At 40.1% G+C, this 16,548-nt stretch overlaps 1 protein-coding gene across 1 annotated transcript; it reads right to left on the bottom strand.

The window, feature by feature from the left end:
- Window positions 1-222: 222 nt before the first annotated feature.
- On the bottom strand, window positions 223-15,914 carry LOC149072381 (uncharacterized). Its single transcript, XM_089247176.1, has 2 exons — window positions 15,883-15,914; window positions 223-660 (listed from the first exon to the last, which is right to left on the bottom strand). Exon 2 carries the CDS (start codon window positions 644-646, stop codon window positions 323-325), a length of 324 nt encoding a protein of 107 aa, XP_089103302.1. The 5' UTR covers window positions 647-660; window positions 15,883-15,914; the 3' UTR covers window positions 223-322.
- Between the last annotated feature and the right edge of the window lie 634 nt (window positions 15,915-16,548).

Genomic DNA, 16,548 nt, shown 5'->3' with positions numbered 1-16,548 from the left:
AAAGTGCTCTGATATTGAAGTGCTCTAATATATTTTTTTAATTATATCGAATGTACTACTGCATAATGGTGCATGTTTGTGATTCCCATAATTCATACTAATGGCAATACATTGAAGAATAAGGTCCCCTTTTTTAATTCGAATCAAAAAGTTCACAATACATATAATTCAATCAAAATTCACAATACATAACTGAGTGTGCTGTAACGCAATGACCAGAAGATTACAGAGAATTACAAAAGATTACAGAACTTATTTCACGCTTATTTGAAATAGACATAGTGACTCTAGACAGAAAACAAAGTTAGAGCTTGGGGGTTTTTCATTCAGATCCTTCTCGCTCCATACTCTCGATCTCTTGGATATGAATTCGTAGCTGCGAAGCGAACCTTATGAGGGTTCTGCGCTCGTGATCCAGGGTCACGATTTCGTCGTCCATCTCTCGGCTCGGCCCTGCGTCGATTGCAGCACCACTCTGGTCCCGGCGGACGTTCTTGCCGAGGGCGTTGGAATGGCTGCTCACGATTTGTCCTAGGAGATTGATACGCTTTTCCATTATCTCCAAGTGAAGCGTCAGCGCCTGGAGGTGCTGAGTCCGGAAGAAGCGGGCAGTTGCTAGACGCTCACTGTGGTTCTTTCTGTCCATTCTGTCAGTGCTAGCTGAAATGAAAGAAAATAGCTGCACAAATGGTTTTTGATAATCACAGGGAAAAGGATGAAATTGCAATTATATTCGAGAAACATTTATTACACTAGAGCCCGGATTATATTCAGGTGCATATGCAATTGGGTGTTTTGGCACATTTTATAGTTAGTGCATATAAATGCATAAAATCATCGAGAAGAGAAGTGCATAGAATTACTTTACATAGAAGTGCTTTAGAATAAGCGCATATTTTTAGCATTTGTATTTTTCTATTGGCACTGTACTAATGCTTGCAAAATTATCTTTTCACTCTACGAATTTAATCAAATTTCTTTAATTTTTTCAAGAAAACATTCCACCATTGAGTTATTTTCAGCCACATTTCTTAGGCACTTTTAAATGCATATTTTAGGTACATTTGGATGCATGTTTAGACACTTTGAAATGCATGTTTAGACACTTTGAAATGCATGTTTAGACACTTTGAAATGCATATTTTTAATCATTCGGCAGTTGACAGCGACTTAAGCAGGTGCAAATGTACCACGAGGCACTTGAGTGAACTGGGGGAGTGCCGCAGATAGCTCAAGTCATTTGGAAATGTGCTCGGGGTCACATATGCGATTTGGAAATGTGCTTGGGGTCGCTTATATGATTTTGATGCATGCCATTGGCTTAAAATGACATATAAATGTGCCGCGAGCCGCTTGAGTGGTAACAGAGAAGATTAAAGCCATCCACTTAAAGAGGTTTGACCGTAATTGCACAATTAAACAATACAAATACCACACAAAACAATCAATCATCCATAGGGCACTAACGGCGTTTACAGCTGAAACGAATTAAAAATATTGAGCAAAAATAATTTATTTGACCCTTTCAAATGTTTCTGACGTAATATTACGTCCGAAAATTCAGAATAAATGAAAGAAAGAATTTTCAGAATTGATGAAAATTCAGAATCTTAAAATCGATGGAAAATTCAGAATCCCACAATAAATGAAAATTTAGAATAAAAATGAAATTGTTTCAAAATTGATGAGAATTTTCAGAATCCCAGAATTGATGAGAATTTTCAGAATCCCAGAATTGATGAGAATTTTCAGAATCCCAGAATTGATGAGAATTTTCAGAATCCCAGAATTGATGAAAATTCAGAATTTATTTATAAAATAATTCCAGATATTGTGGAAATCTAGAATTTATGAAATAAATAATTCCAGAATTATTTCTTTCTAGATGAAAATGTGCAGATTTCCCGAAATGAAGGAAATTCAGAATTTATGAAAGAAATGATTTTTATTGTAAATTCACCCTCTCTCCCCTTCAAAAAAACGCCCCTCCCGGTACAACCGTCGGCTCCCTGTTCAGTGCTTCACATCTTTTAGCAACAATCGACAATTTTGCTCATGCCAATCAGTGCCGTCTTAACGCATGGGCCAACCCGGCACCTCACAAAAATGAGGTATAGTTGAAATTTTAGAGGAGCATACATATAAATTTGCCTGTTAGGGCCTCGGAAAAATCCCCTTCGCCCGGGGGCCCATGATGCTCTTAAGACGGCCCCGATTCCAATCTATTATATATGCAATAATTCCGACCTGAAAAATAAATAAAATCAAAATATAGCATGACTTTCTCAATCAAGTACAATATTGTTCTTGTTGGCCTTTGTTTCGCCGTTGCCAGACGCGGCCGTGGGAGCCATTCCCACGGCATATAATTGCCATTTGTTCCCTGCTGCCAGCCGAACAATAATCGCGCGATAAATATTATTGCAAAATATCTTTCTTTGTTTCATTGTATATTGTCTGATCGTTTCCACGAATTTGAATTTCTTCCGTTTACAAATCCTATTATGAATTGTATTTCAGAGATATTTCATGTTTTTATACCCACGTGTTGTTGCGAAAATATATTCTGTTGCACACGAAATATAATTGTAGAATTAATGAAAAAGAATCGATTTCTCAGAATCAAAGCATGATGTTTTTTTGAGAATTGATGCAAGATATATAATTTAATAATTGATGCTAAAGTAATTTCACAAAAAAAAGGAAAAAAGCAATTCGAAAATTAATGCATGAGGTAATTTGAATATTAATGTTATATGATTAATTATAAAGCAATGGCATAATTAATGATAAAATCAATTTTATTCAATCATTAATCAATGCATGAAGCAATTTCGGAATTAATGCATGAAGCAATTTCGGAATTAATGCATGAAGCAATTTCATAGTTAATGAAACAGCAACGTCAAAATTCATGAAGAAGCAATTTCAGAATTCATGGAAAACAATTTTAAAATTAATGCATGAAGCGATTTCAGAAGTAATGGAAGAGAAATTTCAGAATTAATTCAAAGATATAATTTCAGAATTAATTCAAAGATATAATTTCAGAATTAATTCAAAGATATAATTTCAGAATTAATTCAAAGATATAATTTCAGTATTAATTAAAGATATAATTTCAGAATTAATGATAAAGCAATTTCAAATGGCAGCGGGATTTCATAACTACTGAAAAACTTATTTCATAATTAATGAAAGAAGCAATATTTAAGAATTAATGCACGAAGTAATTTGAGAGAATTGATGCAAAAACTGATTCCAGTATTTCTAAAAATTCAGAACTAATAAAGAATAAAATAATTAATTTTATAACTAATGAAAAAAATAATTCCAGAATCAATGGAAAAAAATTCAATTTCAGAATTAATTAATTTTGGGACTTTTTTTTCCACTCAGGGCTTTGAGACCGGTCCCGTTTCTTTATCCAACAACATTAATTTTCATAAATTTTTCAAAAAATATAATTTTTTGTTGAATTAGGTTTCATGGAATCATAATTAATACGAAAAATAATTAATCAAAAATTATTATTTTAAATTAAAAACAAAAACTTGTAATATTAGACGCACTAATTCTCAAATTTCAGTCCTCAGCAATCATATGCGTAAAAATTATACAGGCTGACAAGGCTTTCGCCTAGTAATGGCCAACCTTAGTCTAAAACGCCGCGCACTCTGTCTATTTAAATTCAAAACCATGCACCTCACTTTTACGGGACATAATTCCCTCATACGGAAATGCTGTATACTCGTATAATAAAGAGTTCTTAACCTATGGGTCGTGCAGGGCCGCAACTAGGGGGGGAGCAGGCGGGTCTCGTGCCCCGGACGCTGGACCCAAGGGGTTCGCAAATTTCATTCTGAAACCTCTCCTTCAACATTACAAGGGGGCGTCAAAATGCGCGCTTGGCCCGGGTGACCAAGCATCTAGTTGCGGCCCTGGGGTCGTGACACAAACGTAGGTCGCGGGGGGGGGGCAATCGAGACGAATCGTTCAAATCCACTAACAACCAGGGATTCTTGAGCTATGGGTCACGATCTAAACTTGATTCGCGGGCCGTTCTTCGAGAAGGGTCTTACAAATCTAGTCACTACCAGGGTCACGACTCGAAGTTGATTTCCAAGTAGGGCCGCAGCTATATAGATGTTTCGACAGACGGGGCAAGCACGGATTTTGGCACCCCCCTTATAATGATAGAGAGGTTAAAGAAGTGCCGTCGTAACGCATGGGCCTACCCGGGCACGGCCCGGGGGCCTCAAAAGAAAAGGGGCCTCACAAAAATGAGATTTGGTTGAAATTTTATATAATTTACTTGGTAGGGCCTCAGAAAAACCACTTGGCCCGGGGGCCCATGGTGCTCTTAAGACGGCCCTGGGTTAAAGGGTAAAATTTGAGCGGCACCTGCTGCCCCTCTAGTTTTCATGGGCGAATCGAGATTTGCACGATACGAAATGGATCGTAAAAATCCAGTTACAACCAGGTAACCTTGGCCTACTCTTGAGCTATGGGTCCCAACGCAAACTTGATTCGCAGAAGCTTCTAGATGAGTCGTACAAATTCAGTTAGTCCTGTTACAAATGCACTTATGACGTTACTGGTTCACTAATTTCGAAAAAGAAACAGTCCCATGGGTCGCGATACTCATAGATGCCGATGTTAATAATCTTTTGTTGATTTTTGGTCGTGGCCGAGAAAGGTTAAGAACTCCTGTCATATACGAACGTCCAGCGATTCTAGAACCCCCTGCCCCCAGTGCCGTCTTAACGCATGGGCTAACCACGGCAGGGCCACATGAAAATAAGATCTGGTTAAAAATTTCGAGAGCAAGCATGCAAATTATTGTCAGGCAGGCATTTCTAGCCAGATAGTGGCCTCAGAAACCATATTGCCTGGTGCCCATGATGTACTTAAGACGGCCCTGCCTCCTCTTACCCGTTTTCTTGATGTTACTGGGGAAGTAATGTAACTATGCCTCAAAGAACGCGATAAAAGGGTCCCCAAAATTCATGTTTGCCCGTGGCCCGTACTTACGAGAAACTGGCCCTGATTCTTGAATTTCTTCTGAATTATCGTCAATTGTGAAATCATTTCGCCTAATAGCTCTGCATTTTCGTTAACTCTGAAATAATTTCTGGCATTAAGTTTCTGAATTTTAGTCAATTAAATTCTGAAATTATTTCTCACATTAATTCTGGAATTTCTTTCTTTATTAATTCTGGAATTTCTTTCTTTATTAATTCTGGAATTTCTTTCTTTATTAATTCTGGAATTTCTTTCTTTATTAATTCTGGAATTTCTTTCTTTATTAATTCTGGAATTATTTCTTTATTAATTTTAAAATTACTTGTTTCGTTAGTTCTTAATTTTCATCAATTCTGAAATCATTTATAGCATTATTTCTGAATTTTAATCAATTAAATTGTAAAATTATTTCTGAATTTTAATCAATTAAATTCTAAAATTATTTCTAACGTTATATATATAATTCCAGAATTATTATTAATTCTAAAATTTTAACTGCTCCGTTCGTCCTGAATTTTTATGAATTCCGAAATTATTTCTGTCAGTACTTCTAAATTTTGATTAATTCCAAAATTATTCACCGCAATAGTTCTGAATTTTCATCAATTTTGAAATTATTTCTCGTAATAGAAAAAGCTAAGGGAGTTTTTAAGATCGAAAACGCGTTGAATAAGAGATGTCCTTGACCCCTCTTTTACGCAGTAGGCCGCAAAATTTCTAACCCAATGATGTTTATAATCATAATTCATAGGCAACATATTAGGCATTGAAGACATTTTTATTCAAACAAGCAAATTACAATATTATTCTCATGAACTGGACGAATGAGTGGACAAAGCATTGCACGAACTAAATAATGTAGTAGCTTAGAGCAGTGTTTCTCAACCGCCGGGCAGCGGCCCAGTACCGGGCCCTAACACTAGTCACGCCGGGCCGTGAGTGTGTGTGTGATTCGCAGTTTCATTTTCCCATTAATTTCTCGTTAGTTGTGTGTGTATGATCGGACCTTTCACTTACGCAAAAGAGATTTACCGGGCCGCGGGCTTCCAAAGGTTGAGAACCACTGGCTTAGAGCACCCATGACTGCAACAAGAGGAGAAGTAAGGACACTGTGAGGTGCTCAAACATAGATAAAATAAATTTCTGCTTTTTATTAAATGCACATAATACTGTACTTTATTAATAGCTCTTAACAAAATTAGTCCAATAAAACACTTTATATAGAAGCAGTTCAGGGACGTCGCCAAACTTCAACAAGGACTCCAAGCCGAGGATATTGATGTGCGCCACCTGGTATCATTGATAATAATTAGACTTTACCCTGCTATTCGAGCAATTAGAACAAGGTAGACGTAAGTAGATAATAGTTAAAATGAAACGGTAGCAGAGAGTGAATATTCCTTACAGCAAAGGGCTGCGAGTAAATGGCCACTTCGACTAGAGCAGTGTTTCCCAAACCATATCCATATCCCCCCTGGCCCTTAGGAGGATATGGAAGGGCCCAAGTGGGCGGTAGAAGCTTTGGATTTAGTGTAGGCTTGAGTTGGGGGCGATGGAACAAAAAGCTTGGGGAACTATGAACTATAAGAAAGGAGCCACGCACACACGCACGCAGGGCCACAAATAGGGGAAGCAGGTTGGGTCTGGTGCACCGGGCGCAGGGAAAAAAGGGGGTGCGAATTTAACCCTTTAACCTCTCCTTCAGTATTACGAGGGGGCGCCTGTGTGTACTTGCCCCGGCTGACCAAGTATCTAGTTGCGGCCCAGCACACACAAACACACACAGTCGAATGATCACCAGAACGTTGAAGCAATGGTTAAATGCGAGCTAGAACAAGGTTCCACTGCTATATAGTAAGGGCTGTTTCGTCCCTTTGAAGTCGGGCTTGCCGCCTTGGGCCAGTGGGCCTCGAAGCTACTGCGTGACGTCACTACTCAAGCACTTTTTTTTTAGCAGACGACATCAGCACACGAGAAATGTGCTCTTATTTTATATTTCAGTTGCTCATTACTGTTTTAAGTGAGTGACCTCTCGTTCACATGGTGCTGTTGTAGTAATACAAATGTGCACGTGTGCTAATTTTATAATATTTTTATAGTCTATAAGCTGAAAAAAGGGATCAGATCCAACAAACAGTTGGTAATTAATTTTTTTATTATTTGATATTAAACATTCAAAATGATAATAAATAACTTCAAATATTTTATATTAGGATTTTACTTATATTTGCTTCCCATGTTTTCATGTTGCAGTTACATTAGTAATAATTAGAGCCGGGAAGTTCAGGCAAAATGCCATATAAAAAAATATGCCTTTTTTTGCCTGTTTTCAAACTTTTCTGGTAAAAATTCCGTTTTTGAAATTTTCGTGCCAATTTTAACGTATTTCCAATTTAATTAGTGAATTTCAGAGAACATAATCTGTAAAACGTGGATATTTTGAGCCTTGAGAACTTCAAAAACATTGCCCTTTTCAAAATTTTCTAACTCTTAGTATTTATCATCAGGAAAAGCCCCACTTCAGGGGTGTCTGACAGATGCGGCCACACAGGGCCCCGCACTTGAAGGAATCTCGCATATGTTTTAATATAAAAGACGTTAAACTTTTTTTACAAAAATACAAGATTTCCATGTTTCAACTATAAAAATGATATAATGATTATTTCAAACAATACAAAAATAAACCAGAATTATTGCCCAGCACCACAGACATTTTCTCTACCGGCTTCGCGTCTGGTAATGGTGGCACTGGAATTAGCCTAATCCTGAGGGTCTGCTAAACATTTTATTTTGGGCTTGAAATCAATCTAACTTGGATAATAATGCAGTTATTATATGCTATAATTAAAACAATGGACGGGTGAAGTGGAACCAATTTTTAAGCTAATTTTTGGACCCTTAATATATCTTTGTTTTTACTTATTCATTCTTCCTTTCAAAAATAATAAATGCCTTTTTAGTGCTTATTTTAGGCATTTTTGCCTGCCTATTTCGACCATTTGTAGTGCCCAAACTTCCAGACTCTAGTAATAACGAAGTCTAAGGCTTCTAAAAGCTACACGTAATTCAAATTAAAGCAAAAACATAATCAAAAATTAATTCGGAAGTTCAAAAGATCATTGAAATGATCTCTCTCGAGTTGGTTTTCAATCAACTCAATAAAAGTAACGTACATGATTCAACTGAAATGGGGGATCCGAGAAAAATATTCTCAGTGGAAGTTACCTGATAAGCAAATGTAAAATTTCTTAATTTAAATTTTGAAATAGTTGGAAAAAAAATTCATCAAACCAATGAATAGGCAGATACTAATGAAATCGAAAAGATAATTTTGGAAATAATTCAGTGGAATGGGCAGTACAGCGATTGCAAACTATCGTAATTGACAGAGTAGCAAAGCGGGAACACTCGGTTCTGTTTGAGCAATGATGTCGGCTAGTACCGACTCCGGCGTGTCATGAAACAGCCCTTATTATATAGCCCTGGTTCCGCTGATAGTATCTAAAACGAGGAAACAATTCTCAAAAGATCGCTCTGTATAATACAGGGTTATATAGTAAGGGCTATCCCATCCCTTTGAAATTGCTCTTGCCGCCTTGGCTCAGTGGGCGTGGTCTCGGATCAGGAGCGTGACGTCACTGCTCTAATATTTTTTAACTAAAGCGTGACCTTTAAATACCAGGGTAACCAATGGCAACTAACCGGTTCTGTCAGGGCGATGGCGTCAGCTGGTAACGACTCCGGTGGGTCATGAGGCAGCCTTTATTATATGGCCCTGGCTAAAATGTTGAAGCTGCTGGTAGATGGCCGCTAGAACAAAAGATCCGTTTTTAAATGGATTCTACGACGAAGGTGAAAGGGTTAGATTCGCACTAGCACAATTTTCCACATTTGTTAAACAGTCGCTAGAACAAAAGACATGCTTTTATGGAAGCTAGAATAAAAAACATGTTGGTAAACGGTAGCTAAAATAAAAAACATGTTGGTAAACGGTAGCTAAAATAAAAAACATGTTTGTAAACGGTAGCTAGAACAATAGAAACGGGGTTAAAAGGCATGGCTCCCACAAGGGTAGGCTGACAGGGTGCCAATCCTGGGGACCGGGACAGTTATCACACTTTTCTGTTTTTTCATGCTATAAATTCGCTGTAGAAGGGCCCGTGAAAAGTTTGGATTGGGGGCCCCGCTCCAGGATGTGGGGCCCATATTAAACGGTCACTACAACAAAAGACACGCGATTAAACGGTCGCTAGAATAAAGGGCACACTGTCAAACAGTCACTGGAACAAGAGAAACTCGTTTGACTGATCGCTAGTGCAAGGGAGCCGTGACTACACTAGGCTCTGTCCAGATATTTTTCACCCTCCGTTTTTGTGAAAAATTTCCTTACTTTCGTGAAATGATCATTAGTTTTGTGAAAAGTAAGTAATTTTGTGGAAAATGAAATGGTTAATTTAATTTATCACAAAAGAAATGAAATACCAGATTTATGGTTTCGTTAATTTGTATTTTGTAAATTGTCCGTCTCTTCTCTGAGATTCAGAGTTTTGTGAAGGGTCCGGAGAACGGACCCCCAAAATTTCGGCTGGACAGTTTGAGAACCACTGTTATAAAGATTTTTTTTCAGTTCAGTTTCAGAGTGTAGTTCTCATCTTGAATTAGAGAGCCAACGTGGTCAAAATTGAGAATGTTCCTGTAACCCAGTGGTTCTCAAACTTTGACGCGTGCGCGCCTCAAACTCACCAGCGCCTCCCTTGCCCAATTCATGGTACATCTGCGGCTCCCCCGGATAGTTTGATAGATATTTCAACCATATAAAAGAAGCACTTCAAAGCATAAATAAACACACAAATCAATATCTCCAGCTTGTCGCTACGCCTCTGACAAAGGTTGGCGACTCCCTTAGGAGCCACGACGCACACTTTGAGAAACACTGCTGTAACCAATCTCTTCGATTTGTCTCTTAATGAGATTTTCAGTTCTTCTGAAACCCGAACATCTTCAACCTGTTCTTCGCGAGCACCGCGGTGCTCACCGAAGCCTCAATAAAGTGTGCTCGCGTGTATTGATTCGGAAAACGGAAGTAAACACGGCATTGAAGCCGATTGGATTGCGCCAGAATTTCCATTAGGGTGCTCTTCTTTTGTTACTTGCGTATAGAATTGCGCTCGCGACTCTAACTAGAAAAGAGACAGTGCTCGAAATATTGCTGATATACTAGTTGTTGTTTTTTTGTCCGTGATGCATGTCCACTTAACGTCTAGCGTACTTTTACACTTGAAACTTAAGAAATTGAGTCTTTTCCTTTTGCTCCAATTTCAGGAGTTTCATCTTCAGCGACAAGCGCTCCTCCCATCGTGATTTGTTGACCATGAAGCTTCGCTGCAGTCGATGTGCGTCGATGAGGGCATCCCTCACCTGGGCCACCACACGGACAGCGATGTCGTTCATGTCCTGCCGAGCGAGGAGGAAGTCACCCCTTTCCTTGTCCGAGTTCACCTTCTTCTCGAGGCCCGAGACTTCGTTCTGCAACAGTTCCGCGGTGATGGACATACGCATGGACATGTGTTCGATGAGAAGTTCGACGGTCTTGCGGTTGTCCTCTTCGAGTTTAGCGATCTTCATCTGCTGTTCCTCCGAACGATGGATGAGGCGCCTCCTTTCCTTCAGGAATTGATCGAGCTTGCTTTGGCGCTGCTGTTGGTCCTGGACGCGTGCGTGCCTCTTGCCGTGGTTCTTGCGAAGCTGATGTTGGTCCTGGACGCGTGCGTGGCTCTTGCCACGGTTGATGCGACGCTGATGTTGGTCCTGGACGCGTGCGCGCCTCTTGCCGTGCTTGATGAGACGATGTTCTTGGTCCTGAATGCGTGCGCGCTTCTTGTCGCGCTTACTACGAAGCTGCAACTGGTCTTGGGCAGCCAGGGGCCTCTTTCTACCATTTTTTTTGTCCATGGATACCAAGCTGAAATTGATTAAACTGAACATTACTGCAATATCACTCCAAGTGTGAAACGGCAGCAAATTACATCTAAGGCGACGGATCCGAGTTGTGGGCAATCAACAAAATTCCCGCTCAACCTAATACCAAAGCATAAACCCTACTTCAAACCACTTTCTGTGCATCAAAACCACTCTGAAAGATGAGCAGTGATTCTTGAGGGCCCCTTAGTAAAACATCATAATAAACACATAATTTATCAATTACACATGAAGTGTTATATTGAATTTGCATGCTGGCGAACACCCTTCCCCCGATCCAAGGCTGCGACTAGATACTCGATCAGCTAGGGAAAGCGTGTATTTTGGCGCGCTTGTAATATTCAAGGAATAATTAAACGGCAAAAGCCACACCCTTTCTGATCAGGTGTCTCTGGCCCCGGACCCATGCTTCCCCCCCCCTCACAGCAGGGCTCCTGGGTTTAGATCTGTTGCTGGTCCCCACAGCAGATATTTTTCATGGTTCCCTCTATAACTAAATTGATAATGTGAAAAAACAAGAAATGATAAGAATCAACCTGAGTCTCTAGACTAGACCCTGACAGCCAACACTTGTAGGGGCCATGACTAGACTCTCCTTCTTTCCCCCGGTAATTGCGATCCTCGGGCCATTTTATGAAAAATTCAAAGTGGCCCACCACTTTGAAGAAAGGGCATCCAACAGTGTAGCGGGAGTCATAATGATTGACAAAAAATCACTCGGCCATTGACCACGAGTGAACATTTTTTCTCTTTACTGGTGGACCAGATAGAAAGTCTGGTGGGCCAAAATCCCCACCAGTTAACGTGTTAAAAAAAAAAGGTTGGTGGTCCTGCCCCCATCCACTAGTTTATAACACAACTGAATCGGGAACCCCTACACCAGTTTCCCAAACACCTTCATCAGAATTTTTTTTTTTCTCATCGCCCCCAACTTGAGCCAACCCATAGGATCCAATATTTTACCCATAGCTGCGACCTCTTCAGCCCCTGAACCATTCCATCTTGCAGACTTTGAGAAACACTGCCCTATAGGCCTACTACAATCGACGCTCGATATAACGACCATCTTCGTCGCTTCGAAAACGGACGTTATATTGGAAGGGTCGTTATATCGAAAGTAGAACATATGCTTGTATAATAGTCGTTCTATGAAAACATTTGGGACTTACCGTACCAGTCGTTGTGATGTAATAGTCGCTATGAACGGGGCGACTGTATACAGGGTGTCCTGTAAGTCCTAATTCATTCTTTCGTCGTAAAAGTATGGTTCCAGTTTAAAAAATGCTCAAAATGTGTTCAGAAACCATCCTGTGCCAGTTTTGAGAGTGAAAATACAGTGTGTCACAAAATATGAAAAAATTTATACGGTCACCTTGCCTTCTAACTTTCAATTAGAAAGTTGTTACCCTGTCTCTTTTGAGGTCAACAAAAAAATTTTCCCTGTTTTTAAGTGCAATGTTCACTGAGATATTTGAATACAAAAATCGGAGAAAAGTTGAGGGGAAAAAGCGTAAACCAACGGGGAAAGCTCCTTTCCCTTATTTATGCTGTTCTTTCCCAACTTTTCTCCACTTTTTCATTTCAAATATTTCCGCAAAACATGAGATTTTTCTTTGTTAGACTCATAAGAGACACTGTATTTTACCTCTCAGAACTAGTACAGGATGATTTCTGAACACATTTTGAACACTTTTTAAACTGGAACCATACCTCTACGACGAAAGGTAGATGAGACAGATAAAGGCTGAATTACGACTTACAGGACACCCTGTATAAATCGCCAGAAAATTCCGAAGGTATTTGCGGCCTGATACCGCCAATGTTGCTCGAATTTCCCATTCTTGTTTATACAATCAAATCTACTTGGTGAGTCACTCGCGTCACTCCTCTTAAGGGGGTTAATATTTTCAAATATCTAAGAGTGACCACTTATCAAGGTTTGACTGCATCTTTCAAATATTTAGAAATTAAAAATTGACCTCAATAACCCATTGAGTCAGTGATTTTATTCTAGCGACCATCTCATAACGGTATCTTTATATTAGGTGACCGTTTGACGGTGGCTATTTTTTTCTAGTGACTGTATATTATAGAATTCCTGTTCCGACCATTTCGCAGCACTCCGGTGACCATATGGCCAAGACTAGCCTGCTCTAGAGACCATAAAGGTGTAAACTGCCCTGTTCTATTGTCTCCACCAATTTAGTGATCATATAGCCGTGACTACTATATTCTAGTGACCATACACTTGGTTTCCTTCTGTTATTCACAATATCTTCACTCCATTACTGACCATATAGCCGTAGCTGCTATGCTCTGGTGACAATGTAGCGTTTTTACTTACCTTTTTCAGCGACCATAAATGGTCTCTCCCACGTTCTAGCGACCGATTAAGTGAGGCATCTTTCATTCAGTGATTAAATACCCTACCGTTTATGTTTTCGTGACTATTTTATCATTTCTTCTAGCGACCCATGTTCCTAAAGCTCATGCGACCATATAGACCTTGCTCTAGCGACCAAAAAAGATGGGGGCTTCCATCCGCTATTGGCCATATATACGCTTGATTCCCCTGCTCTAGTGACCATAAAATTTTGGCTTCACTGCTCTATTGACCATATACCCGTTCCTTCCGACTTCCCTGCTTTAGCGACTATATAGACGTGGTTATCCTGAATTGGTTACCATAAAGTCGTGGTGTCACTGCTCCATTGACTATATACCCGTGACTCTCCAGCTCTAGCGACCATATAGCAGTGAATATCCTGGTCCAGTTGACTGTAAAGACTTGGCTTCACAGCTCTATGGACCGTATACCCGGGCTTGCTTGCGCTATTGACTATGTACCCGTGACTGGCCGGCGCTATTGACAACATAACCATGACTTCCTTGCTTTTTTTGACCATATGCCCGTGAGTCCCCCAGCTCTAGAGACCATATGGTCAAAAAAGCGGCAAAGAAGTCATGGTTATGTGGTCAATAGAGCCGGCAAGTCACGGGTACATAGTCAATAGCGCAAGCAAGCCCGGGTATACGGTCTATAGAGCTGTGAAGCCAAGTCTTTACAGTCAACCGGACCAAAATATTCACTGCTATGTGGTCGCTAGAGATGGAGAGTCAGTTCTTTATCCTGAGCCAGCGATTATAAAATCTTGGATTCACTGATCTAATTGACCATATAAACGAGTCTCTTCAGCTTTAGTGAGTATATAGCCATGATTGTGCTGGCCTGGCGACCATAATGTTCTGGCTTCAATGCTCTGTTGACCAAATATTTGTGACTTCCCTGCTTTAGTGACCATATACTCTTGACTCCCCTCTTCTTTAGTAACCATATAACCGTTGTTGTCCTAGCCTAGCGATCCTAAAGTCGTGGCTTCGCTGCTCTATTGAGCATATGCCCATGACTTCCCAGTTCTAGTAACCATATAGCCGAGGTTGTCTTGATCTGGTGACAATATAGTCTTGTTCTGGTCTAGTGGCCATATAGCCGAGGTTTTCCTGGTCTATTGACGATATAGCCGAGATTGTTCTGGTCTATTGACCATAAGTTCTCGGCTTCACTGCTCTATTGACCATAAGTTCTCGGCTTCACTGCTCCATTGACCATAAGTTCTCGGCTTCACTGCTCTATTGACCATATATTCGCGACTTCCCTGCTTTAATGACCATATAACCAGCTCTAGTGACCATATAGTCGTGGTTGTGCTCTAGTCACAGGCGGATTTCATGGCGGGCGCACCGGGCGCTTCGTGAAATCCGCGCGCCCGTGCCCGGTTCCCCGAATAACCCAAACTTTACACTTTTTTCTAATTTAAGGGGCCCTCTTGCGCCTGGGGCCTCAACCGACTAAAATCCGCTTCAGTCTCTAGTGACCATAAGCCTCGGCTTCACTGCTATATTGACCATACACCCGTGACTCCCCTTTCCCCCAATGACCATATAGCGGTGGTTGTGACCATATAGCCGGGCCTCCTTGACCGAGTTCTTCGAGTTGGCCCCAGCCAGTAAAAGTTTATAGTAGAAAAATACAAAAACTAATAAGAATCATCTGGGCCCCTGGGTTTGGAGCCCTGTTAGCCTCCCCGACGAAAAGGGTCAGATTTCCCATAGGCATCATAAGTTTCATAAGGAGTCCCAAGATATAAACAACATAGACACTGACCAAAAAAAAAAATCTGACCCTAGTCTTAAGGGTTCAATTGTCCTGCTTTATCCAGGGCCCCCGGGTAATTCGTCGGGGGCCATGGGCAGGGATGTTTTTCAGTACCATCTAGAATTTTGTGCCCTTCTATAGAAAATTTATAGCAGAAAAATATGAAAAATGAATGAGAATCAGGGAAGAGAGATAGGGAGCTCTCTCTAGGGATTCCACGGAACGCCGTTCGGGAGTCATTAACGCACAGATAATTAATTAAAAATTATCCCGCGATAAAACCGCGATTCCAAAAATTGACGTAATTAATTAATTATTGGCAATTAAAAATCATTTACACAGATCGTTTTAAAATATTTATTACACAAGAATCGATTAATAATCACCAAATAATCATTCAATTAATTAATCAATCGGAGAACATGACATATGTGCGAGTCGTTTCCCTGTCTAATAAAGTAGAATTAATTTTACAGACTGAGATAATTTCTTAAAATTAATTATTAATTATCATGGATCCGCGCCAAAGTGTGATCTATACGAATTAATAAAAAAAAAAGATTAATTAATTAATCCAATGGTAATTAATTCATTTCTCCGTTATAATTACGAAATAATATTCAATTATTTTAGAATTCGTATCTAACGAATTATTACTTAAAAACGGCAAAAAATTATTAATTCATGAAATAATTTTAATTTCTTCATTAACAGTGACTTACTATTGCCTACGGCAGGGATTCCTGGGATTCCTTCGGCGAAAAACTTACGAACAGATTTCTTTTAATTACCTTCACTGATTACGTGTAGGAACGTTATGTCGCTCTTGCGCGAACAATACGCGATGGGAATCGCGGAAATCGTCGCGAGGTGGCGCTGCGTTTCAATTCGCGTCTCGAAGGAGAAGCGGTTACGTACAGGGTGGTTATAAAATAAAATAAAAAATGACTCTCCGTACGCTTTTTTTTTGAAGGCGTTATAATCATGGCCCCCCCCCACAAGGGGTGGGCTGACAAGGCTCCAGCCATGGGGCCCCGGGAGGATTTTAATCATTTTTTTTTTGTTTTTTAAAGCTATAAATTCATCATAAACGGGGCCCCGTGAAATATCCCAGCCTAGGGGCCCTGCTTCAGGATGTGTGGGGGGGGGGGGCCATGGTTATAATGCCCGGATTTTTGTGGAACTTGGCATGTAGGCTATTCGGTCTATGGGGAAGAGATTTCCGATGTAAAATAATTTAGAACTGGAGGGTGTATTTTGCCGTAAACTTATGAAGAATTCTTTCCCACGGTCTGTAATCTGTCCCAGTAATCTGTAAATGTGGTATAACCCCCCCCCCCCAAGTGATCTGGAAGTGTGCTGCGAGTCACTGAAGTGACCTGTAATTG

Source organism: Pholcus phalangioides, unplaced genomic scaffold (genome assembly GCF_987345545.1).
Source record: "Pholcus phalangioides strain wild (caught in Gottingen) unplaced genomic scaffold, Ppha-v1.0 ptg000017l_1, whole genome shotgun sequence".
Lineage (NCBI taxonomy): Eukaryota > Metazoa > Arthropoda > Arachnida > Araneae > Pholcidae > Pholcus > Pholcus phalangioides.
The sequence above is the reverse complement of the archived record's forward strand: the minus strand, read 5'-3'. Positions and strand labels throughout refer to the sequence as shown.

Coding starts and splice junctions, on each gene's coding strand:
- LOC149072381 (XM_089247176.1), bottom strand. CDS start 646: ATGGACAGAAAGAACCACAGTGAGCGTCTAGCAACTGCCCGCTTCTTC.